This window comes from Elgaria multicarinata, chromosome 5, assembly GCF_023053635.1.
Source record: "Elgaria multicarinata webbii isolate HBS135686 ecotype San Diego chromosome 5, rElgMul1.1.pri, whole genome shotgun sequence".
Lineage (NCBI taxonomy): Eukaryota > Metazoa > Chordata > Lepidosauria > Squamata > Anguidae > Elgaria > Elgaria multicarinata.
The window spans coordinates 134,517,628-134,544,824 of record NC_086175.1 but is presented as its reverse complement, the minus strand read 5'-3'; the positions used below and the strand labels follow the sequence as shown (position 1 = coordinate 134,544,824).

At 44.8% G+C, this 27,197-nt stretch overlaps 1 protein-coding gene across 2 annotated transcripts in view; it reads right to left on the bottom strand.

Annotated features, from left to right (window-relative positions):
- Positions 1-734: 734 nt before the first annotated feature.
- Positions 735-27,197, bottom strand: part of FCHSD2 (FCH and double SH3 domains 2) — a 169,564-nt gene continuing 143,101 nt past the window's right edge. For both annotated transcript variants that reach the window (XM_063127236.1, XM_063127237.1), the window contains 7 exons: positions 15,442-15,576; positions 13,854-13,937; positions 13,542-13,719; positions 10,409-10,629; positions 5,952-6,081; positions 4,223-4,308; positions 735-3,693 (listed from right to left, as the gene is read on the bottom strand). In XM_063127236.1, coding sequence (XP_062983306.1) covers positions 3,610-3,693; positions 4,223-4,308; positions 5,952-6,081; positions 10,409-10,629; positions 13,542-13,719; positions 13,854-13,937; positions 15,442-15,576 — 918 coding nt within the window. In that variant the 3' untranslated portion in view covers positions 735-3,609. The remainder of the gene's footprint in view (positions 3,694-4,222; positions 4,309-5,951; positions 6,082-10,408; positions 10,630-13,541; positions 13,720-13,853; positions 13,938-15,441; positions 15,577-27,197) is intronic.

Sequence of the window (27,197 nt, the reverse complement as noted above, 5' to 3'; positions counted from 1 at the left end):
CTCCAGTTAGAAAGACCAGGAAGCAGATGATGAGAAAGATCTCTCTATTATAATAATTATTATTATTATCACTTATATACCGCCCCATAGCCGAAGCTCTCTTAAACCCTGGAGAACCACTGTGTAGACATTCTTTAGCTAAGTGGACCAATGGTCTGGTTCAGGAGAAGGCAGCTCCAGATGTTCATATGCTTATCATAGAATCATAGAATAGCAGAGTTGGAAGGGGCCTACAAGGCCATCGAGTCCAACCCCTTGCTCAATGCAGGAATCCACCCTAAAGCATCCCTGACAGGTGGTTGTCCAGCTGCCTCTTGAAGGCCTCCAGTGTGGGAGAGCCCACCACCTCCCTAGGTAACTGATTCCATTGTCGTACTGCTCTAACAGTCAGGAAATTTTTCCTGATGTCTAGCTGGAATCTGGCTTCCTTTAACTTGAGCCCATTATTCCGTGTCCTGTACTCTGGGAGGATCGAGAAGAGATCCTGGCTCTCCTCTGTGTGACAACCTTTTAAGTATTTGAAGAGTGCTCTCATGTCTCCCCTCCATCTTCTCTTCTCCAGGCTAAACAGGCCCAGTTCTTTCAGCCTCTCTTCATAGGACTTTGTTTCCAGACCCCTGATCATCCTGGTTGCCCTCCTCTAAACACGGTCCCATGAACAGTGCCCAGCTTGTTAAATAACAACCCCAGAGTGCTCAATACACATTAAACCATACCCAATGATTTAAAGCCACTTTTTATTATTCAACATTTTATACATAATAAATACAAAGTTTTACAGCCAATATAAAGAAAGCATCCAAGGTTCTGCTTTCAGTGTATTGACACTGTACATGGTGATATGTTCTATTGCATGCCCTGTATGGAGTTTAAAAAGGAGGCGTATTTTTACAACTTTTTCTTAAAATAAAAATTAGCAGCTCTTACAGAAAATATTTTTAAAATATAACTAAGGAGATTTTTTTTTCTTAAATAACACTTTCTGAATTTTGAGTCTGGGTAACACCACCAACAAAAAAAGATGCAGGAAAACTGGCCAACCGAAAAGAACATGTGAGTATTATTGGCAACGCTTATTTTTTTCATGAAGCATTTTAAAATGTTTGCAGTACAATTCTTCTTAAAAAATTGTTTTTTTTAAAAAAAACTTAAGAATAAGTTTGATAAACACTTAAAAAAAGACCTCAAACAGATCAACAGGACAGAAGGCGCATCGCCGCCTCCCAAAACACAATCTTCACAGGAATCTGCCAGAAATTTGGCAACTGCTGCAGACGATGCTATTATATTTCAAACAGCTTTTCCCTCGCTTAGGCCAACTAAATGAAAGAAAAATTGGCAAAAAAAAGAGAGAGTCATATTTCAAAAGTCCCAGCCAAGATTATTTGTGCAAAGTTTAAGATGAAAGTCTTGTCAAACGATTTCACAAAATGCAGCCACAGAATTAAAAAGGGAGGAAAAATGTATCCCATTAGGCAACTCAACGTAGAAATGATTACTATGTTTTACTTGCTTAGGAAAAAATGAACACACAAGAGCTCCTTTAAGATTACTTATGTTACAGCTCTAAAGACGTTTCTCGTAGGTGTTTTTATATATTCCAGCTCTTTGGCTAGAAATTACCTGGGACAGAATTTGATATATTTATTTATTTAATTTATATTACCGCCCTATAGCCGAAGCTCTCTGGGTGGTTTATAAAAGTACGAATATAAATGTTTGCCCCTTCTCTTTGCCAAATATGAGTGTTGCTGCTTGGAGACCATTTAATCTGAAATATAGTTCTCCCCCTCCTATTTCATTCTTACTCATCTTCAACTTCAAAATGACGTTTGCCTCTCTTCAAAGTCACAAGTGACTCAGAGAAATTGGGGTCTGAAAGTTGCCTCCCACTGTCATCCAAAAGCACGTGCCTTCTACTCTCCAACTCAAAAGCTGACTTGATAAGAGCTGCAAGGACACCAGGTATGATTCTGAGTTTGATCCCAGGGCTGGAGACACGTGGTAACTCCCACAACCCCACCAGTGTGTAGAAAACGGGTAAGATGGAATTAGTGTCGCTGAGGATGGGAGCACTCATTTCTTCTGATCCATCATCATCTCTATGAAAAAGGCTTTGCAAATTTTGTAGGGCTTCAAAGTCTATTCAAACAGAGATGATATGAGAACAAATGAAGCAAGTATATACACAACAGGTGGCAATAGCTCCATCAAACCAATTTGACTGGTCAGGGGGTGTGAGTTTGGGTGTGTGTGTGTGTGTAATACATAATCTTGAACTATCATCCTTCTCCAGCCTTAGTTCCTTGGGTGTGAGCTGGCCGTTACGCTTTGCGTGGAGATCTGTACTAGAACTACCCAACGCTAAAGCTAGACATCACATTTCATTTTTCTAAACATTAAACTCCTTAACTCTAGCCGGATGCTCCAGGATATACTGCTAATGTCAGCGAGTAAACTATACAGCAATAACTGGGATAAGAAGCGACCCAAGTGCAAAAGAGAAGAAAAAATAATCTGCTTAAAAAAGGAAATGAACGGCTATTTTCAGCTCTACGATGAAAATCCTGCTTATTCAGTTTTATCCTAAGAAAACATGTTGTTGCTACTAAGTCAGCACTTCTGTAGTAGATACTCTATTACTAAATGCACTGCATAAATATCAATACAAAAGGAACATTACGTTCAGGTTTACAGTTAATTATGGAAGAGGCGCACATTGAAGTAATTAACCCCATATGATCTGCAGTGCTTTTTCTCAGTTGTAGAACTATTTTTTTTTCCATCTTTTGTCGGAGGGGAGGAGAAGGAGAGAGAGAGAAAGAGAGAGAGAGAGAGAGAGAGGAGCCAGCCTCTCCTTAAACTTACACTTGTGTGTTCCCTTCTCTTCCATACATTCTGATTAATAACCTAATCAGGTAAGTTATGCTACTTGAATAGGAAAAATAATTTTAACACATTCCTATGGCAACAGTAATATACTGTACTAATGCACATGGTATATGTATGCTAGACTTCAGGCTGGTCTACACGTTATACTCCCCATGCAGAAATACATTCCTATAATGACTTGGCCCTTATTGCTGCAACCTGCAACATCAGTAACTCTATCCCATTTCGTCCATCTTGTGGCACAGAGAGGCTCCATGTGACAAGGAAGTAGGCCATGTTTACTGCGCTACACGTTGTAGAAGTTCTGGGGATATATCGTCATGCAGAACTGTTTCCGCAGGGACGTTGTAGACGGGCCGTAAGTGGCATGGAAGAGGGAGCTCTCCGAAGCCTCCACTGGAAACCAGAACGGCCAGACTTTCAGTTGCAAAGGCATTCCTCTGCTTGCTTTGTGCTAAAGGAGGAAGGATGGTGGATATATAAAGTGAAACCAAACAACAGCAACAAATAAAAAGGCACAAAATATTCATGACCGTGGGAAGAAGTATCCACCACCATGTCAGTGTCCCTGGAAAATCCTCCAGTTTTTCCTCGATTGTTTAAAAGTCTCTCTTCCATCATGCAACGGTGCCCAAGAATGAGAGCTGACCAAAGCTGACCAAACGTTGCCAACGTTTGGCCTTGATTGTAGCACTATGACGCATTTCATCCCTTTGGTCACACCAAGGTGATTTCCACGTCTTCGATCTTCTCTGTTGGTCCACGATGCTGTTGTGTTGGAGGGGGAGGGGCAGCTCGTACCTGAAAGAGGCAAAATTAATCATGACTCGAAGTAACCTAACTTGACACAAGGGATTCTATAAATCAATCCTTCTAAGCACAGAACTGTGGTTTCTGAACTTGTGTAAACTAACCATACCCATAGTTAATTTCAACCACTCAGATCTGGGTCCACACATCATGGAAAGCCACAGTTAAATAAAAGCGGAAGGAAAAGTTTCTGAAAACTTTCACTCAACCATGCAGGATGGGGAGTCAGCGACATACCCTAAACTTATGTCCCACTCAACCATAGTTTAAGCATAAACCATAGCCGTACCCCACCAACTGCAGGTAGGGTCTAGAGGAACACTTGGCTGAAACCCTGGAGAAACATTGCTGCCCGTCATTGTCAACAACATAGGCTAGATGGACCAAGGGTAACTTGGTCCAAGGATAAGGCAACTCCAAAATGGCCATTGTTTCTAAAGCTGCTGACTTTACTTCCCCATAGGGTTTAATGCAGCAATACCCGATTTCTAAAGTTCTGTGATGTGTCTGGAAAACTTACAGGCCTCAATTTGCCATATGAGGTGCTTTCAGGAAGAGGTCGTGGTGGCTGTGAGAATCCAGGAGAGTTTGAAGTTAAGCTGTTTTCTGAAAGGGAAGGAAAAACACACACACTACTACATGCTTCTAGATGGAGCCACTCAGATAGGCTGTACTACCTAAAAATCTTAAATTTTTTTTTTGAATTTTTAAGCCTTGTGTAATGCCACTATCTAATTCTTTGGTAACACGATTTTTTAGCCACAAAGATCCATGAACACCACAAATTACACTCAGGGCTGCGTGTATAAAGACTATAAAGACTGATCTCTTCCGGCAGGCCTACCCAGTCGAATTTTAAGATATTTGACTGTTATTTTAATATTGTATTCGTTTTATATGTTTTAATCAGTTTTTTGTATTTTATAGTATTTGTATCTAATGTTGTTCCCCACCTTGATCCAGAGGGAGAGGCAGGTAAGAAATTAATAATAATAATAATAATAATAATAATAATAATAATAATAATTCTGCATGTCTTCAACACAAGAGGGGGGGGGGACTTAATGCCTGTATTAGAAGGGACAGCTATCCCTGCAATTTCCATCCAATTCTGCCCAGAAAAAATTGTTATTGGCAGTTTCCTTAAAAAAAACCCACCAATCAAAATACTAACTCCTGCACCTATTTCTCTGACGTTTGGCAGACAAGGGTTCACACAATACGCTAACCCACCACGGTTGATTGTGTTGTCTGAATGCAGCACGTTTTCCGCAGGGTGAGTTAATGTGATGTCTGAACGCAGTGCATTTTCCGCAGGGTGGTTTGTTGCTGGGCTGTTCAGGGTGGTTAACAAGCCACCCCGCAGAAAATGCGCTGCGTTCAGACAACATGATAACCCACCCTGCAGAAAAAGTGCTGCATTCAGGCAACGCAATAACCCATGGTTCAATAAAAACGCACACTGGGTAGGCTAGCGTGTTGTGTGAACCCAGTCACCTTCAGAAGGGTTAGGGGCACTGCTCCTTGCTACACACCTATTTTATTTGAGCAAAAGAGACATAGCTCTGCTACACCGTTTGTTTATTTTATTATTTACATTCTGCCTTATCCGTTAAAAAGCCACGAAGGCAGCGTACGACGACTTAAAACTATAACATCCTGCAACAATAAAGAAATAACATTAACGTTAAAAACTGCACATTTTAAAAGGCTAAATTGAAAAGATGCGTCTTTACACCCTTTCTAAAGGCCAAGAGAATGGGGGCTAATTATAATTCTCGAGGGAACATATTCTATTATTTGGCAGCAACATGGGAGAAAGAATGACCCAGTTTCCACAATCAAAAGAACCCATCAGGGCTTAAGCAAACTATGGTGGCTTCTTGTGAGTTGTGATGTATGCCGGTGTACGCTGGGTGCGATTTGCATAATTACTGCCCAGTTGTGGCTTTTTGTTTTGTTCAAGACTGATCGACATGACTTGCAAACAACCCTCAAATAGCCCGTGGTCTGTTATCGGGTCATTTGAAGATTGTTTAACCTTCCAACAAGCCAGGTTTGGATGACATGATAAGCCACGGCGGGGCAGTGATTATGTAAATCGCACCCGGCACATGCCAGGGCTCACAACAAGCCACGGTGACTTGTTGTGACCATGTGAGCCAGCCCAACGTCTTGCTGATGTGGTTTTTCCGGGTACAGGGTGCACAAACTGCACATCTTAGTGTTGGCCTGTTGGCTTCGCTTACCGTTTGTTGATGGGGACCTTGGAAAGTACTGGGAGCCTCTTTTATCTGGACTATGGAAAGGGCTGGTTGGTGGCTGGTCGTACAGTGGCAACGGCGCCAGAGAATTCTGGGGCTTTGGAGATGGAGATACCTGCAACGAACGGAACACAACAAAATCCCACTTTTCAGATATATACCCTCACAAAGCATCTTACAAACAGGACACAAACACATAAAAACGGCACTCTCGTAATTCAGGAAATCAACGCACGTTTTGAGGTTAAGAATGGAACACACAGATTAACTACCTACTCAAGAAAGGCCAGTCTGAACAAGTTTGTAAGGTTTCCTTATGAGTGTGCCCTGAAGGTATAAGGTACAAAGCAGCAGGGAGTTCCACAACTGAGGTGCCATCACCAAGAAGGCCCAGCCCCTTGAACTTGCGAATCTAGCTGCTCTAACTGGTGGGCACATGAGCAAAAACCTTGACAATGACTTAAGTGTATTGGCACCATCCTCATTCTGCTACAAAGCATGGAATCATAGAATAGCAGAGTTGGAAGGGGTCTACAAGGCCATCGAGTCCAACGCCCTGCTCAATGCAGGAATCCACCCTAAAGCATCCCTGACAGAGGGTTGTCCAGCTGCCTCTTGAAGGCCTCTAGGGTGGGAGAGGCCACCACCTCCCTAGGGAACTGGTTCCATTGTCGTACTGCTCTAACAGTCAGGAAGTTTTTCCTGATGCAAACCGAGTACTTTCTATCTACAGAGAGCAATGTCTACAAAGCAGACTCTTTGCAGGGATACCTAACAATCGGTATGTGATTTGTCATTTAAAACAACAGGGCTGGAAGCATCCAGCCATTCATGCATTATTTATTTATTGCATTTATATCCTGCCTTTTTTCCTCCAAGGAACCTAAGGCGGCGTACATAATCCTCCTCCTCCTCCTCTCCATTTTATCCTCACAACAACAACCCTGTGAGGTGGGTTGGGCTGAAAGTCTGTGACTGGCCCAAAGTCACCCAGTGAGCTTCCATGGTCAAGTGAGAACTAGAACCCAGAACTCCCAGTCCAATGGACTAACCGCTACACCACACTGGCTCATAAGGGAGTGTAAACAAAAATAAAAAATATCCCTTTGAAGCAGTTGACGTGTGAGAAATATTAAAATTTCGTCCTTTATTCTGGTTTCCCTTGATCACCAAAAGGCAAAGAAAAAAGGCCCTACATGTCTGCTCTTGCAAACAACTGCCCTCATTCATTGACTCTTTGAGCCTGTGGAAGGTGCACCTACAGAGCTCCTCAGCTGTATCAGAACTGTCAGGGAAAACTCTGACAAACGGAAATACAATATATCAAACGACGCTTAAAAGATTGACACGGAAACGGAGAACTAGGAACAGCCGCAGGAGCCAAAACACCATAGTAGTACTATGTAAAACTACATAGTAGTTTTATTACTACATTACTACCATAGTAGTAAAATCTACACCTGCCTTCCCCAAGCTGGTGCCTTCTAGATGTGTTGGAGTACAATCCCTATAATCCCCCAGCCACCTTGCAGTAGTCTAACACACCTGGAGGGCACCAGGTTGGGGAAAGCTAGTGCAGATTTTATTTCACGGGTAGATTTTATTGATCTACACTCAAAGGGCGGAGCGAAATAAAAAGGTTTCCAGGGTTTCATGTGCACATCCTCGTGGCATTTATAGAAGTGCCCCCTACTGGTGCAGAGACAGTCTGAGCTCACAGAAAGATTTGCATGCATGCCAGGGAGCACACGGAGCTCTGCACTGAGCTGAGCCTATGGGCTTCTTCACCAATTCAGCAGTGCCAAACGAGTCCGCGCCCGCCTGTGTACACACAGCAAGTGAGCTGCAGCCAAGGCTAGCTCGCTGGCATGTCCCTGTTGGATGCAAGTGGCCAGACACACACATTTGCCAGACACACACTTCACCGAATCAGGGTGGCACAGCAGAGAACTGGATTCATGCCCTTGCTTAGCCACGAAACTCACTGTATGGCGTCGGCCTATGCTGCCTCACAGAGATAACCCCACAGACATTAATTACCCTTCACTCCTTGGAGTAAATAAGGGCTACAAATGTAAAAAAATAAAATAAAATCCCAAGGTTTAATATTCATTTGTTAAGAGAAAACAAGGAAGCGAGTTCAACAATAAAAAGTTCATGCATCACCCCAAACTGGAGGCAGGTTTTCCAAAAGGGAGCATGCTGAACTAGAACTGTAAGAACTGGCAATTCTCCTCCTGCCAAGCTCCGTCTGATCTCTCAATGTACCACGGAGAGATTAATTACAGGAAGGAGACCGGGAATTTCCTCTTTCTGCTTCTATTTCCTTCCTGCCCCTCACCACTCCTTTCATTCTTTGTACACATCTGTTGTTAAGCCTTGCCAACATTCAAGGCATGATTAATATTCAATTGGCTCAGGCAAAGGAAGTTAAGGGACCAGGGGCTTCATCTGTGTATCTCCGAAAATCTGCCGTTTACCTTGTTTGGCATTTCAGGCCTTCATAAGCAGCTACCAGGGGGCGTTTGGATGATCGTGGGGGGAAAGAAGCCATTGTGGCTCCCCCCCGATTTACATATTTACCTGCGCTGCAGCATGGATTGGCATGACGTCCAAACCTGGTGCAGTGGGGGCGGCTTCGTACCCACCCTATAACCTCTGCTGCAAGACATGGGCTGTAGGGTGGTATGAAGCCACCCCAGGCCACACGCCAGGTTCAGACAACCCACCAACCCTCGTTGTAGTGCTGGTAATCGTGTAAACGCCAGGTGCACGCGCGTGTGTGTGTGTGTGTGGGAAGAGCTGCGATGGCTTTGCTCCCCCACCTCCCTGTGATCACCCAAATACCCTCTTGACAGTAGGAGAAAAGTTAAGAGCAGGTTGCACCGATACAACTTTAGAACTAAGAGGCTGAAATAAGGGGCACCCATTATCCTTAGTGGTGCTGTGAGTTCCCTGAGAGCGCAAGTGAGCTGCCCAGAGAGCTTCGGCTATTGGGCGGTATAAAAATGTAATAAATAAATAAATAGGAATAGCTCAGTGCTTCTGATGATTTACAATCCACCAGGCGAGCCTTGCTAATCCTGTGGCCTCCTTTTTGTAGAACTCAAATGAGAACTCCTGCCAGGGTGGGTGGGGTTGCCCTTTGTCACTCGCTGCCTCCAGCTAGGAGCAGTTGCTCTCTGGCGACTGCCTGAGTAGGAAGCTGCTCCGGCTGCCGCAGTTCATGGCGGCAACCACAGCAACACCACACTTAGGTTTGGTCTAAAGCAGTTCTGCAGCAGTTGAAGTGCGTCTCTTTTCTATCCCACCCCCTGCCATCTTCCCAGGCTGAGATACAGCAGCCTTAAGTACTAAAATCATTGTGCAGCCTCCATAGTGCAGTTCTTTTTGGCATAGTCTCTCCTCAGAGGGTGCACATGGCTGGGCTGGGTGTGCTCTTCCCTGCCAGCATTAAAAAGCCAGAAGCCCTTTAATGAAGCTGGAGGGGAGGCGAAGAGGAGACGAGGCGTGAACACATCACTTAATGCAGTGGTTCCCAAACTTTTTCAGGTAACCGCCCCCTTGGTTCCACAAACTCATGCCCAGTGCCTCCTGCGCATGGCCCCTTTAAATGGGAAGCACCCGCCGCAGGCTTGCCGAGGGCGGGAAAAGAGAGTGAACGCCTCTGTTTTGCACCCGGCATGGCGGGGCACACCAAGCAGGGTATGTCTCTTCATTAGCATTTTGGTGCTTTTGAAACATTTCAATTCACCGTTAAAAGGACTCTTCTTAAACAGTATTAATACATGTGTGGATTCTTCCCCTATATGGCTTGGGACCAAACTACCTTCTCTCATAAAAATGTCCTTGTCTTTTAAGACCTTCTGGAGAGGCGCTTCTTGGAAAAGACCACCTCGAGGGGCCTCCTGCTGCCTCTTTGCCTCTTAACGCCCCCTTATGTAATCCTACCGCCCCCAAGGGGGCAGTACCACCCACTTTGGGAACCACTGGCTTAATGCAAAAGCAGGCCATGAAGGATGTGCCCCAGCATAGTTATCTGCAGGACTGCCCCTGCACCCTGGCTGCCAGTCATGCCACCATACGAAGGAGCTGGCTTGCTCGCCCTTTCCACATCTGCAAGCAGATGATGATGCGCACACATGAGTGGAGCTTCCTGCAAAACTTATGCCTCTGCTGAGCATGTTATTCTGTTGTGTGTTTTTCTGACCAACACAGCAAATAAGGCTTTGGGATGTTACGGTAGATGTATCAACACCTGGCACCTGAACTAGGAGAGGGAGAGATTAGCTTCAAGAAATTTGTTTGCCCTTGTCACAGAATAACATTCCAACTCTCTCTTAAAACAAGAGACATCCGGCAGTTGCTGGCAACGTCATGTTGAAGGTTTTGTCTGGTCCTATTCATGCCCATTTAGGACACTGGAGAATTTCCTCCCATACCTGAACATCCGCAACACATGGCATCTCTCCATTTTCTGAGGCTGTTAACTCTTCTACTAGTACAGATGGGAACACCCCAACGCGTCCATTGAACTCCCCTTCCCAGAAGCCATCGTCGTCCTGGTTTTCCTTGTTCAAGATACGGATTATTGCTCCCTCCGGGAAGGACAGTTCGTCGTCCGTCTGGCCCTCGTAATCATAAAGTGCTTTTACAAAACATACTGGAAAAGAAACGGCACATATCATGATATAAGAATTTGACTGAATGTTCGAAATGTATCTGGCCTGAATGTGCTTCCTAGATCACTTCTGCTGGAATCAAGAGTACTGCTTCTGCAACTTTCCCCACTGAGGCTCTATCTGTGCTGGGAAATGAATGTAAACAGCAATGTTGCAAGTGTCTTTTGAGTGCCTACGTTGCTTCTTCTTCTTCTTATTATTATTATTATTTATTTATATAGCACCACGCATGCACTGGGTAGTCTCTTAGTTCAAATCTCAAGCCATGACCTCCCTGGGTGGCCCAAAGAAGCACACTCTTCTCTCAGCCTCAGTATGCCTTCCTACCTACCTGTAATATGAAGGTGTATGCAACCTGAGTGTTTGTTTGTGTGCATGCGCATGTGTCATTGGCCTGGTTCAGACAACATGCTAAACCATGCTGCTTAACCACAACCATTTTGTGGTTAAGCAGCATGGTTTAGCGTGTTGTCTGAACCAGGCCTATGTGTGTGAGGCCCTCGACCTGCTGGCCCTGTCTACAATGTACTGCTCTGCTGCTTTGAGCAGAATGACACATCACATGAGATGCATGGCTGCCGGCAACTGCATCACAACATCAAGTTGAGTTATTCATTTTCAAAGACATTTCTACACTACCCTTCATGCAGCAGACTCCAAGGCAGTCAACAGCAAATATATCATAAAACACTAAAACATACAATAAAACCATGACATTAATAAAATGAGGAATTTCCCAAATTGAAATCATAGAATCATAGAATAGTAGAGTTGGAAGGGGCCTCTAAGGCCATCGAGTCCAACCCCCTGCTCAATGCAGGAATCCACCTCAAAGCATCCCTGACAGATGGCTCTCCAGCTGCCTCTTGAAGGCCTCTAGTGTGGGAGAGCCCACAACCTCCCTAGGTAACTGGTGTGTGTGTGTGTGCGTGTGTGTGTGAGTGTGTGTGATATCTTAATCTGGCTGCAAAGTGAATTTAATGCAGGCATCAGGCACACCGCTTTTGGGAGGGCATTCCACAACTGGGGCGCTACCACCAAAAAAGCCCTCTCTCTGTTATTGCATTATTCTCTCCTTCTCTCTCATAACATGTATGATAATTTATTCTGTCCTATAATTTGATTGCATTGTGCTTTTCCATGCCCCTGCCAGCCAACGATGTGGAGCAGGTCAAGGAAACACACAATGTGTCGACATCGTGATGTGAAGTAATTACACATCACAGGGACAAAGTATAGAATTCGACACAAGAGTGACATTTTTGATGACAGCTCATGTCAACTGAACATAAGAACATGAGCAGGGTGATGCTAGATCAGACCAAGGGTCCACCTAGTCCATTATTCTGTTCACACAGTGGCCAACCAGCTGTCGACGGGAAACCCACAAGCAGAACATAACTGTAATAGCACCCTCCCACCCATGTTCCCCAGCAACTGGTTTATATAGGCATATTGCCTCTGATACTGGAGGTAGCACATAGCTATCAGGACTCGTAGCCATGGATAGCCTTCTCCTCCAGGAATCTGTCTAACTCTCTTTCAAAGCCATCCAAAATGGTGGCCATCACTTCATCTTGTGCTAATAAATTTCATAGTTTAACTATGCACAGTGTGAAGAAGGACTTCCTTTTATCTGTGCTGAATCTCCCACCAAACAGCTTCATGGGTTCTAGTATTTTGAGAGAGAGAGAGAGATGTCACCCTATTCACTTTCTCCACAACATGCACAATTTTGTACACCTCTCATGTCCTGCTAACTTGCCTTTTTTTCTAAGATAATCCTAGCTGCTGTAACCTTTCCTCATAGGGGAGTTGTTCCAGCCCCTTGATCATTTTACTAGCTCTTTTACTTTTCCCAGTTCTACAATATTCTTTTTAGGTGCGGTGACCAGAACGGTATACAGTATTTTAAGTGGGGGGCCCAATCAGATGCTCATGGAATACCAAATGAAATCAGTCAGCTTCCAAATACAGCGAAAGACGAAAGAGGTGATCAAAAGAGGCCCATCAACAATCCTTTGTCATGGTTTAGTATTTGTAAAGCACCTAAATAATGTGTTTAACATCGCTGTTGTGGATTCTGGTTTACGGACTGCTTCGGTTTTTGGGGCACTGGCCTCTGTTCATCTTTAGGCTGCTGAAATTTGTTCTTAGATACTGCTTTTATTTATTTATGTATTTATTTAGAATATTTATATACTGCTCCCCTTTGAAAAATTTCGGAGCGGTGTACAAGATAAAATGAAAATAAAAACAGAATAAAACAGTTAAAACAAAATTTAAAAGAAGCAAAATCAGAAATCCAAGGCTGCATATTAAAGAAAGGCTTCTTGGAATAAAGATGTTTTTAGGAGGCGTGGAAAGGAGTACAAGGTTGGCGCCTGCCTGACCTCCAGAGGCAGGGAATTCCACAGGAGGGGGGCCACCACGCTGAAGGCTCTTCCCCTGGTGGATTCCAATCGGAGGATGGATCTAGGTGGAACCACCAGGAGCAGGCCCTCGGATGACCTCAGTGACCGGGCAGGTTGGTAGGGGAGAAGGCGCGCTCTCTCTCAGGTATCCTGGTCCCAAGTTGTTTAGGGCTTTGTACACAAGTACAAGAACCTTAAACCTGGCCCGGTAGCGAATAGGCAGCCAGTGCAGCTCCCTCAGCAGAGGAGTTACATGCTGGAAAGGGGCAGCTCCAGACAACAGCCGAGCTGCAGCATTCTGCACTAGCTCCAGCTTCCGGTAGTTGCCTTTTATGCAGCGATAATGTTTTTATCCATTTTGTAAGCTGCTTTGGCTACTTCTAAAATAGGAAGTGTGATTAATAAACTTATAGAAGGAATATTCAGAACCTGAACGACCGGAGCGCATCATAAACCCCAAAGTCCTAATTAGCACTTACCACTGGAGTCCCCGTTGAGGCTCCCCGAGACTAGCTCGGCTTCAGTTGAATTACTGGAGGTATGAGAGCGACTGTCCAGTGCCGCCAGCGATTGCAACATGCTCAAGAGACTGTTGGACGTCGGGAACTGCAGATATTTCTCTGGTACGTAGCCCACGTGGCCCGACTTATTTCGTGCCTGCAAAAGTCGAGGAGGTGAAAAAGCTTAACAGAAGGGGAAAGCCATGTGTGAAGAAGCACAGACACTTCCGAAATAGCCACCCACTGTTGCCCCTTCCACATGCCACAACGACAGGAAAAACAAAATGATACCTTTACCCAATCTTCCATATCTCCATCTTCAATAACTTCCAAAACTTCGTGTTCTTCAATGGTTAGTTCATCTGGCTGGGAAGCCTGTAGTGAAGGACAGTCACATATTATTTGTAGTAGATACATATCATATACATATCAGGTTTCAGAAAACCACAACTTCAAATGCTCAAATCTTAACACTGATCCTTCAAATGACCCCAATCCTAAGGCAGGTTATGCTATACCTAAAGCATCCTAAAGACATTCTTGGAAAACTGTCCACAACTGAAGGAGTGTCTTCCCCCATCTGAAACCAGTGCAGTTAGCTACCACCCCTCCTGGGAGCCTATTTACCCCATGACCACTGCGGACGTGACAGATCAAGACGGCCGTGAAGAGAACTTGCTGCATCACCACCCCTCCTGCCCTGTTAACACCTTCCGCCATCAAGAGGTTCCAGAAGTCAGGAGCCACTGATTCCATTTGCCCAACGAGGCCTATGAGTGCAAAGTATACCATCGTGGGTAACTTTAGAATTAGGATATTTTAAATGTTTAAAACTGTATTACGCAAATCGCTTTGAGAAAAGCCTCTGCTTCGATCAGCTACGAAGGGCTCATGTACACCAAGTAGGATATTCCACAATGGAAGCAGTATGTAAAAGGCAGGAGCCACACTATTGCTTTATAGTGATATTGAAGTGCACTGACGACTGTTGGGGCCCATAGACACACGCCATATACCGCTTTCATACCACTTTCATAGTGTTATATTCTGCTTGGTGTAGATGTGTCATGGGCCCCAACAGTTGTCAGTGCACATCAGTACCACTATGGCTGTAGCTAGACCTAAGGTTTATCCCTGGATCATCCAGGGGCCAAACCTGTTCATCTAGGTGACACACAGGGGATCCAGTGCTCAGGCAGGGGCGAACCCTGGATGATCCCAGGATAAACCTTCGGTCTAGCTGTGGCCTATAAAGTCGTAGTGTAGATCCTGCACTGTGGCTCCAGCCTTTTATATACCGCTTTCGTAGTGGAATATCTTGGTGTAGATGAGCCCAAAGAGTCAGGGGCAAGTGCAATGACAACAGAATCACCTCCAAGGAGATAGGGAAATTTCCAAGAGCCATCAGGTAAACACCCAGAACCATGGGATGCCTGGGGTAAATCATTCTAATTGCCCCCCGCCCCCATCCCTAGGAGAGGTTAGGAGTCTTAGTAATCTCAAAGTCAATCTATGTTATGGCCATATTCCTACATGCAAACCTGGAACAACTCATTTCACAACATCGGTACTGCTCTTTTCATACCCACCTCCCATTTCGTGCTTCTGTGAAATTCTGAACCAAATAGTTTCATTCTAACTCTCGTTTTAAAGGGTAGCAAGGAGGGAGCAAGTTGATGATTCACCTCAGGGCTGAATACCAAAGCTTTGGTGGTATTATTATTATTATTATTATTATTATTATTATTATTATTAATAATAATTTATTTATTTATTTATTTCTTACCCGCCTCTCCCTTTTAAACACACGTGAGGCTTCATCAGTGTTAAAACCTGTATAACCACTTGCTCACCAGGAAGATACTAACATTTTACGTACCTTGTATGAATAAACAACTTTGCAGGTCAACGGATAATTTCTCAGTGTACCAGAAGGACTGGAACTGCTGTCATCAAAAGCATCCATGCCATCTTCCAACTCTTCCCCTTCTTCTCTTTCTACATCAACATTTAACTAATAGGAGAGAGAATGAAAAAGAATAAGCAGCCTGGATTGTCACACAGTGTGAATATAATGTGTATTGTTGATAAGAATTCATTGTATTCCATAGGAGCGCTATTCATAATTATCTGCAAATGCTGGCTATATTTTATTTATTTATTTATTTATTACATTTCTATACCACCCAATAGCCAAAGCTCTCTGGGCGGTTCACAAAAATGATAAGTGATATAAGTGAGCAGAAACAGACATGACTAGTTGGGCGTACATATTACGAAATAACTATTCCAGCTGGACATCAGGAAAAACTTCCTGACTGTTAGAGCAGTACGACAATGGAATCAGTTACCTAGGGAGGTTGTGGGCTCTCCCACACTAGAGGCCTTCAAGAGGCAGCTGGACAACCACCTGTCAGGGATGCTTTAGGGTGGATTCCTGCATTGAGCAGGGGGTTGGACTCGATGGCCTTGTAGGCCCCTTCCAACTCTGCTATTCTTTGATTCTATTCATTATGCTTCTAATCATCTTAATTGCATTATATATAATGTATTTTGCATAAATGTGTCATTCTCTTTTTTAAAAAATATTTTTATTGATTTTTCTATAGCTACAAATAATAAATCATATACATACATTAAAAAAAACATATTCATCTTCAATTCTTAACTATACGTTATACTTCTTAAACTAACTCACATTAATAAGTGCACCCCAGCCATCGGGATCTTATTCTACTTTCCAAAATTGCATTGAATCCTCTGGAGGTGTTCTTCCTCCTCCTTTTAATAATACATATTCTGAGAACAATTTCCATATCTCTTCAAAATCGTTATTTTTCTAACTCTAATATTACATGTTAATTTATCATTTATCGCAATATCCCATATTTCTTTATACCAATCTTCTATATCATAATCCCCTTGAACTTTCCAATTTGTTATTCTCTAATACTGTTTGAACAATAAATATATGTTATAGCACCACTTTTTCTTACCTAACTTAAAAGAAGTTTAAAAAACCACAACCCAAATAAATTAATTCTTAATACCCGAAACACTCAGCACGATTTGCAAATCTAACGCTGAGTGAAGTCTGTCCTTTAAAGTTTTTATATTCTCTCTCGATCTGGTGAATCTCAGATACACCCATTCAAGTTTGAAAAGCAAACTAGCCAAATAAAACAAACAAATAATTTTTTTTTACCCATCTCAGGATTGCATCTATGATCTAAGTAAAAACCTGTGATCAGGACAATTACTGAGTGAACATTAAAAAGCAAAGGCAGCAAGGTATCAATTTATGTTGTGATGTCAACACTATTTGTCAAGAGCAGTTGCCTCCGTTTTAGGCACCGCTGTTGCCCAAACAAATCTGCCCCTCCTTGCTGGGCAAAAAGGTGTGTTTGTTGCCTTCTCCATGCCTCGGTTGGCTGCCAACCTGCTGGTTACTTTTAAGCTAGGCGAGAGTGTTTTCCCACTTCTTTGCCAATCATTTACTTTCTGTGTGTGTGCCTTCTTCCCTCTTTGAAATACAGAGGTTGATGCTTTACTCCACGGATAGATAACCTGTAGCAGGATGAGGGCCACAAATGGCAGGAGGGGTGGCGGTTTCTGGCAAAGCTGCATGAGAGCTGGAAGGTCCATGTGTCTCGCCAGAGGTAGGTAGGAATGTAGCCTCAATCATTCAGGAACACCACAACCCTCATTGCCCATGGATTTGGCACCACCAAACATGCCACAGGTAGGCTATCCATGGAGAGAACCAATGGCCTCTGTACATAGAGGGGGAAGGTGGAAAAAGAAAGTCAGAAATCTTTGAGAAATCCCGGAAGAGACATTCTCCAGACATAGCCTGATTCAGCACCCTCATAGGAATGCAATGTGACTGCTGACAACTTCAGGACGTGGCTCAGACAGCACTAAATAGTTCCAATAAGAACAGGAACTGCTCAGTCTTTGCATTTTTCTTTTCTTTTGGCATTCCAATGGTCTGATTGTTATGCCAATGTTGCCCAAGAATCTGATATCTAAGGCAGCTTTTTGAGTCTTACAGTGCTGCAGTCCAACACATCTGGAGGGCACCGGGTTCAGAAAGGCTGGTTTAACCCACCCTGCCAGCTACTAATATCAGCAACGAACAGGCATGAGGCAACTCACAGGAGGATTCCTCTAGCAATACAGTTAAGGCTCAGGCCTTTTCTACACCTCCCAGCCTTCCGGGAGGGAGGATCTCGCAATATCCTGTTCGCGAGATCCTCCCCCAGGGTGCACACATGGCACGTGATGTGCCGGGAGGAAGGAGGCATGTCACGGCCACCATTCCCCCCACCCATGAGCGGGGACAGTAGCGCAAGAGCGAGGCCCCGCTCCAGCGAAAAAGTAAGTGGGGGAAAAACAACAATGACAGCACGCCCCTTAACCCCCCACCGCTATCACTAGGATGGTGGAATTGTTCATCCTCCCATCCCAGATGGGCACAGAGCTGCGCGGCTCCGTGCCCATTTCTGGTGTTGTGCTTACTCGCGAGTAAGCGCGGCACCAGGGGGGATGGGTGTCTACACCTCCCGTGGTCTCGGGATTGTCCTGAGACCACAGGAAGAATCAGGTTTTCCCAGGGTTTCTTTATCCCTGGGAAAACCCATGCCTGTCCCCCCTGCCATCCCTGTGCGTCATTTGGACACACAGGGACTCGGCTGTGACCAGCCCGGACTATCGGGCTGGTGTAGACACAGCCTCAGATGCTTCATAACGCAAGACAGGACCAGGACAATGTGGGTCATATTCGCTGGTCCCAGGCACTTCATACTCCCCATCTGGATTTGGGCCTGAAAGGCCAAACTGTGGGTGCCTGGAGAGTAAGTTGTAAGCAAGCACAATTTGTGACATTGCAACACCATAATTACTGTTCAAGGGGGCATGTCTGTTAAGGCATTAGCTTTAGCTTCCAATTTCCTGGTTTTGCAGAGCTTGAGCTAAAATGAGATAGCCTTAACCCTGGTCTTTAACCAGCACCATTTTTTTACCACTGAATTGTCCTGTTTTTTTGAATAGAAAAAAATGTCATTACAATGTTCTGAAACAACAGTAACACAAACTTAAAAACAAAACACAAACAAGTCATTAACAGGGTAGATGTGTATAAACCAATAGATTCCTGCACGGGCCTTTATATCTCCTTCCTCTCTACATCAGGCAGAATGGCTCCTTCAGCTCTCAAAACTACCCCACTCTTATCTCAGATCAGTTTCCCACAACCCCTCCACCACTGTCAGAACGCTGAGAGGAGAACTACACTGGGCCTGCTTGACTTATCTCAAGCTTCAGGACACTAAAATTCTCCCTCCACGTGTAGAGCGCAATATGATCAGCAAGGGAGGAGAGGGAAGCTAGTGGGTCATTCCCACATCCCCTCACTGCGTGTAAAGCTTACACAAGCAGAACGACTTGAACAGTGCTATATTCTCACAACCAACTTAGTGAGTGCATCTAGAATATGAATGCATGTTCAGTGTAATATGTGAATGCCTCTAGTGTGAGACACGATCCTTGCACATCTTTTTCCTACCACACAGAAAAGAACAGCAAAGACTGGAGCCCTCACACTGTCATCCTGCCTTCAGAAAGCCAACAACGTAGCAGGTTGAAGGGATGATCTGGATCACGGACCCTTGTGCTGCATTTCTGCTTTCAGAAAGATAGTACGAGGCCCTGATCCCTCTATTTTCCTCATCAGTGCGTTCCATCTCCTCCTCTCAATTCCATGAGGATCAAATTTCACGTTACTTTAAAGTGTAGCTACTTCCCCCTTTTTAAAACTGAAAAAAATCAGTGCATGGGACCTAATATGGATCAGGACCCTAGAATGGGGGGGGAGCAGATTTTAACCCTTTGCCCTATGCTTGCAATATACATTTATTTATATTTATTTATTTATTACATTTATATACCGCCCCATAGCCGAAGCTCTCTGGGTGGTTTACAAAAGTTAAAAACAGTGAACATTAAAAAGTATACAAAATTTAAAACCACCAAAAGCAAAAAAAACAACAGTATCCATTTAAAAACATCAGTTCTGGGGGCCGTTAAAAACAAACTCAGCATATGCTGTTAAATGCCTACATTACAACTGAATGGCTTTATGACAATATTAACAGGAGATGTGGGAAGCCTCATCCACATGGAGATCTTTGGTGGGGGACACACACACCAAAAAGTCAAAGTCCCGCATGCTAAGATTCTGTTCTGTGTAGTAACACAGAAACCAAAAGCACAGTTACAAGTTGGGGGATACGTGGCTCAGCAATACTACAAACGAGAAGGATCTTGGAATTGTTGTAGATCACAAGCTGAATATGAGCCAACAGTGTGATGTGGCTGCAAAAAAAGCAAATGCTATTTGGGGCTGCATTAATAGAAGTATAGCTTTCAAATCACGTGAAGTACTGGTTTCTCTCTATTTGGCCCTGGTTAGGCCTCATCTAGAATATTGTGTCCAGTTCTGTGTGCCACAATTCAAGAAGGACGCAGACAAGCTGGAGCGTGTTCAGAGGAGGGCAACCAGGATGATCAGGGGTCTGGAAACAAAGCCCTATGAAGAGAGACTGAAAGAACTGGGCCTGTTTAGCCTGGAGAAGAGAAGATTGAGGGGAGACCTGATAGCACTCTTCAAATCCTTAAAAGGTTGTCACACAGAGGAGGGCCAGGATCTCTTCTCGATCCTCCCAGAGTGCAGGACATGGAATAACGGGCTCAGGTTAAAGGAAGCCAGATTCCGGCTGGACATCAGGAAAAACTTCCTGACTGTTAGAGCAGTACGACAATGGAATCAGTTACCTAAGGAGGTTGTGGGCTCCCCCACACTAGAGGCCTTCAAGAGGCAGCTTGACATCCGTCCGTCAGGGATGCTTTAGGGTGGATTCCTGCATTGAGCAGGGGGTTGGACTCGATGGCCTTGTAGGCCCCTTCCAACTCTGCTATTCTATGATTCTATTTATTTATTTATTTTATTACATTTATATACCGCCCCCCAGCTGAAGCTCTCAGGGCAGTTTACAACAATTAAAAATAGTAAACATTAAAAGTATACAAAAAATTTAAAAAACATAAAAACAGTATAAAAACAACAACAGTCTCCCTTTAAAATCAACAATTCTGGAGGCCATTAAAAACAAACTTAACGTTGTTAAATGCTGTTAAAATGCCTGGGAGAAGAGAAAGGTCTTGACCTGGCGCCGAAAAGACAACAACATTGGCGCCAGGCGAGCCTTATCGGGGAGATCATTCCACAGTCGGGGGGCAACCACCGAGAAGGCCCTCTCCCTTGTTGCCATCCTCCGAGCTTCCCTCGGAGTAGGCACTTGGAGGAGGACCTTAGATGTTGAGCGCAGTGGACGGGTGGGTTCATGTCGGGAGAAGCGTTCCATCAGGTATCGCTGTCCCAAGCCATGTAGGGCTTGATAGGTTAAAACCAGCACCTTGAATTGGGCTCGGAAACATATAGGCAGCCAATGCAAGCGGGCCAGAATCGGTGTTATATGCTCAAATCTTCCTGTTCCAGCTATCAATCTGGCCGCCGCATTTTGCACAAGCTGCAGTTTCCGGACCGTCTTCAAAGGCAGCCCCATGTAGAGGGCATTGCAGTAATCTAATTTGGAAGTTACCAGAGTATGGACAACTGAAGCTAGGTTATCCCTGTCCAGATAGGGGCGTAGCTGGGCCACCAACCGAAGTTGGTAGAAGGCACTCCATGCCACCGAGGCCACCTGTGCCTCAAGTGACAGAGATGGTTCTAGGAGAACCCCCAAGCTACAAACCTGCTCCTTCAGGGGGAGTGCAACCCCATCCAGTACCGGTTGAACGCCCCCCATCCAATCAGAGGAACCACCCACCAGCAGCATCTCAGTCTTGTCTGGATTGAGCTTCAGTTTATTAGCCCTCATCCAGTCCATTGTCGCAGCCAAGCACCGCTTCAGCACATCCACAGCCACACCAGATGAAGTTGAAAAGGAGCAGTAGAGCTGCGTGTCGTCAGCGTAGTGATGACAGCGCACTCCAAAACTCCGGATGACCGCACCCAACGGTTTCATGTACATGTTAAACAGCATGGGGGACAAGACCGACCCCTGTGGAACCCCATACCGAAGAGTCCACGGGGCCGAGCAATGTCCCCCAAGCACCACCTTCTGGAGCCGTCCTGCTAAGTAGGAGCGGAACCACTGCAATGCAGTGCCCCCCACTCCCAACTCAGCCAGACGTTCCAGAAGGATACCATGGTCAATGGTATCGAAAGCCGCTGAGAGATTAAGGAGAATCAACAGAGTTACACTCCCCCTGTCTTTCTCCTGACATAGGTCATCATACAGGGCGACCAAGGCTGTTTCCGTGCCAAAACCAGGCCTGAAACCCGACTGAAATGGATCCAGATAATCAGTCTCATCCAAAAGTGTCTGGAGCAGGCCCGCCACCACCCGCTCAAGGACCTTGCCCAGGAATGGAACATTTGCTACCGGCCTGTAATTACTAAGATTTTCCAGGTCCAAGGAAGTTTTCTTCAGGAGTGGTCTCACTACCGCCTCTTTCAGACGTTCTGGGACCACTCCCTCTCGTAGAGAGGCATTAATCACCTCCTTGGCCCAGCCGGCTGTTCCATCCCTACTAGCTTTTATTAGCCAAGAGGGGCAAGGATCCAGAGCAGAGGTGGTTGCGCGGACCTGTCCAAGCACCTTGTCCACATCCTCGAGCTGTACCAACTGAAACTCATCCAAGATTACAGGACAAGACTGTACTCTGGACACCTCACTAGATTCACCTGCTATAACACTGGAGTCTAAGTCCTGGCGGATGCAAAAGATTTTATTCTGGAAGTGCCTGGCAAATTCATTACAGCGGGCCTCAGATGATTCTACCATGTCCTTGGGGCCAGCATGTAATAGTCCCTGGACAACTCTAAAAAGCTCCGCTGGGCGGCAAATTGAAGATTTAATAGTGGCAGCAAAGTATTGGTTTTTTTGCTGCCCTCAGTGCCCCTGAATATGCCTTACTATAGGCACTTACCAATATTTGATTGCATCCACTAGGAGTTCGTCTCCACCTGCCCTCAAGCCTTCTCCTATTTTGTTTCATCGCTCTCAGCTCTGGGGTATACCACGGAGCCGTACGAGCTCTACTCAGGAGCCTGACTTAATTAATTCTATGTAGCCTGACTTAATTAATGAGTAGGCAATGAACATAGAATACAGTAGATTTTCTCTGCAAAACCCTTTGAAAACATTTGGAAACAACTTGTAGCATTCTAGCTTCAGAATGAAACTAACCAGGCATGACAGAACTATGTCAGCAGTTGTTGCAATAGGTTATAATGGGGCAGGAAAACTTTAATAACTTTTGAACTGCTGCTCAGGACATCACTAAACCTCAAACAAGTCAGAATAGCATACATCTGTCGTTTTCACCAAAATTTGAAAGAAATACATGTTATGCTGGGCCACAAATTGGAATAAAAACAGTAAATGGGTCAATTTTCAGCATTTATAAAACTCACCTTTAACTAAAGGGGGTGCGTGTCTGTTCTAAAATTCCATGGAACCAGAAGTATTTTGGGGGTGAGGAAGAAGATGAGACGTTGGGGAACCAACGTCAGAAAGCTTGGAGTAATTTATTTTTATTTCTACATGGGAAAAAATATTGCTATGGAAAATCCTAAAACCACACCCTCGATAATGAATCCTGTGGTCTGACATCCTAATTGGATTTATCATATTTCTAACATTCATGTGCAGGTGCTTATGTACAGAAAGAGGGGCAACTCACTCCTGTTAAATGTGTGCACGCATAGGACAAGTTCATTTTCTATAGCTATCTCCCCTATACAGACACCCACCCCGACCAGCAACCTGTGGTCACTGGGCCAAATCCATACTTTTCCACCTGCTTAGCAGCAACCCAGATGCCAATTCAGAGCAGAGGGATATAAAGTAGGATCCAAGGCTGTGGCCACAGGACTTGGCAGCAGCCCAGTTTGGAATGTGGTAGCAGAGGCCACGGTCCATTGGCTCCTCAAATGAGCTTGCAGTTAAAACTAGTTGCTGATCAAGGCTCTACACATGCTGCTGGTGAAGAACTGGATTAGCAAAGATATTATGAAATTACAGAAGTATAGTTGCTGCTGCCGTTTAGGGTGGAAGAAACATTTCCAAAACTCATTCAATGCTGAATATGAGCCAGCAGTGCGATATGGCTGCAAGAAAGGCCAATGCTATTTTGGGCTGCATTAATAGAAGTATAGCTTCCAAATCACGTGAGGTACTGGTTCCTCTCTAGTTGGCCCTGGTTAGGCCTCATCTAGAGTATTGCGTCCAGTTCTGGGCTCCACAATTCAAGAAGGACGCAGACAAGCTGGAGCGTGTTCAGAGGAGGCCAACCAGGATGATCAGGGGTCTGGAAACAAAGCCCTATGAAGAGAGACTGAAAGAACTGGGCATGTTTACCCTGGAGAAGAGGAGATTGAGGGGAGACAGGATAGCACTCTTCAAATACTTAAAAGGTTGTCATACAGAGGAGGGCCAGGATCTCTTCTCGATCCTCCCAGAGTGCAGGACACGGAATAACAGGCTCAAGTTAAAGGAATTCCAGCTGGACATCAGGAAAAACTTCCTGACTGTTAGAGCAGTACGACAATGGAACCAGTTACCTAGGGAGGTGGTGGGCTCTCCCACACTAGAGGCCTTCAAGAGGCAGCTGGACAACCATCTGTCAGGGATGCTTTAGGGTGGATTCCTGCATTGAGCAGGGGGTTGGACTCGATGGCCTTGTAGGCCCCTTCCAACTCTGCTATTCTATGATTCTACGCACAAATTGGCCCATGAGATTTACTGCTATGGGCTACTCTGTTGCTTAATACGACAGGGAACTCCCGTATCATCTATAACGGATCTTCAAATCCAGCACGTGTTGTTCCACTGTCAAGCCAAAACATTGTGCTGCCACAAGCTACCACTTGGGCAGCTTGGGCAGTCAAGTCGGGTGCTGCTTTTGCATTAAAATCACAAAGCAGAGCAAATCGGTACCTGATGGGAAGCAGATTCTTTAGGATATTATGAAGGCACGTTAAATACGGAAATTTCCAGCTCTTTGATTTATGCGTTTCTTTCACTGAGAATTTGTTCCATGCCAAGCTGTCAAGAGCTGCTTTGAACAAGTGATCTAACAAATGCAGATACAAAGAAAACAAACACACCTGTGCTAAGCTATGTTTTGCTAAAAAAAGAAGAAGGTAGAAGCAGTTTCGACATATCAAAACTTCATCTTCACGTATTCACATAGGCCCTAGGGAGCACAAGGAATGCACAATGGAATAAGACTGACGCAGCTTGGTATTTCTATTTTGCGAAGTTAGACCTTTGCTCTAAAAAATGCCAGCTTCTGGCTAACTCTAGCCTGTTTGCCAAGGGCAACGCTTACAAGCAAGGCTGGGGAGGAGAGTGCGCGTCAAAAGGGGAAATGGAAATTAGATTGAATCCCCCCACTCTCGGGCCTCTGCCAGTTCGTTAGGGACTGGCACTGGCTATATAAGCTGTTCCAACTGTTGGCATGCTGTATTGAGCAGAGGAAGAGTGCTGGAGGGAATCCAGGTTTTGCAACAGGAAATCGATGGAAGTGGGGAGATAAATGAAGAGGGGGGAAAGGCAGTTTGGAGGAAAGAAATGCTTCTTTTTTGCATCTAAGGCGCAACTCAGGCAATGTATTTGCACATGTGCAAATCCCTCTGCCCGCCCTTGCCTTTGCCACCCCCTTCCCCTATCCAAATGTTATTATTATTATTATTTATTTATTTATTTATTTATTTATATAGCACCATCAGTGTACATGGTGCTGTACAGAGTAAAACAGTAAATAGCAAGACCCTGCCGCATAGGCTTACAATCTAATAAAATCATAGTAGAACAATAAGGAGGGGAAGAGAATGCAAACAGGCACAGGGTAGGGTAAAACTAACAGTATAAAGTCCGAACAACATCAAGTTTTAAAAGCTTTAGGAAAAAGAAAAGTTTTTAGCTGAGCTTTAAAAGCTGCGATTGAAGTTGTAGTTCTCAAATGTTCTGGAAGAGCGTTCCAGGCGTAAGGGGCAGCAGAAGAAAATGGACGAAGCCGAGCAAGGGAAGTAGAGACCCTTGGGCAGGCGAGAAACATGGTAATATGGCCAGGAGCGAAGAGCACGAGCGGGGCAATAGTGTGAGATGAGAGAGGAGAGATAGGAAGGAGCTAGACCGTGAAAAGCTTTGAAGGTCGACAGGAGAAGTTTATATTGGATTCTGAAGTGAATTGGAAGCTAATGAAGAGATTTCAGAAGTGGAGTAACATGGTCAGAGCGGCGAGCCAGGAAGATGATCTTAGCGGCAGAGTGGTGGACAGAGACCAACGGACTGATGTGAGAAGAAGGAAGGCCAGAGAGAAGAAGGTTGCAGTAGTCCAACCGAGAAATAACCAGTGCAATGTTGATTGCTCATTCCTTGGAAGTAGGGAGCTATGGGTGGGTTTTTGGTTTTTTTTGCTTGTGTTTCTCTATCATGCCATGTGCGCCTTCGTAACAATCACATCCAACAATGCCACCATGGGAATCTCATAAAATCTAGACCTCAATTTGCAATTTAAATTATAACTTCATTTGTGGAAACAAAGCTCTTAGGGAGGAGCTGTCAAGCACAAGGCCCAGAGACATTGGCTGTGTTTGGACAATCATGGCGGGGGAAAGAGGTCATCGCGACTTCTCCCCTTGCTCTCGCACACGTTGCCTGAACTCAGGGCAGTGGGGGTGGCCTTGTACCCCCCCCTTCCTACAACATCTACTGCACATTGTGAGTTATAGGATGGGTATGAAGCCAAACACAGAACACACTTTTGGACTCCACTGTAGAATAAGACAGTAAACCAAGACCATTCGTACTAGAGCTACAATGAAGCACTCTGCAAGGCTTTGTCACAAGGGTAGGAAGAAGGCAGATTGAAAAGACAGCGATTGATAAAGCAGGACTATCAAACAGACCCTTTTATGACATGTTTCTTGAAGTGGGTAGGAAAGGAAACCCACCCCTGTAAGGTAATATGGCCATGTAGTATGAAGTCACCCTCCCAACAGAAAGGGAGTAGGGGTAGGGAGGGAAATGCCGGGTTTTATTTATACTTGATAAGGTGAGCAGAATAGGGCACAACCAGATCTCAACACTGGTCACAGAACCATAGAAGAGTTGGAAGGTACCTAAAAGGACATCGAGTCCAACCTCCTACTCAACGCAGGAATCCACCCTAAAGCATCCCTGACAGAGGGTTGTCCAGCTGCCTCTTGAAGGCCTCTAGTGTGGGAGAGCCCACAACCTCCCAGGTAACTGATTCCATTGTCGTACTGCTCTAACAGTCAGGAAGTTTTTCCTGATGTCCAGCCGGAATCTTGCTTCCTTTAACTTGAGCGTATTATTCCGTGTCCTGCGCTCTGGGGGGATCGAGAAGAGATCTTGGCCCTCCTCTGTGTGACAACCTTTTAAGTATTTGAAGAGTGCTATCTTGTCTCCCCATAATCTTCTCTTCTCCAGGCTAGACATGCCTGGAGAAGTACATCTAGTCCAGTACCGTTTAGACTGA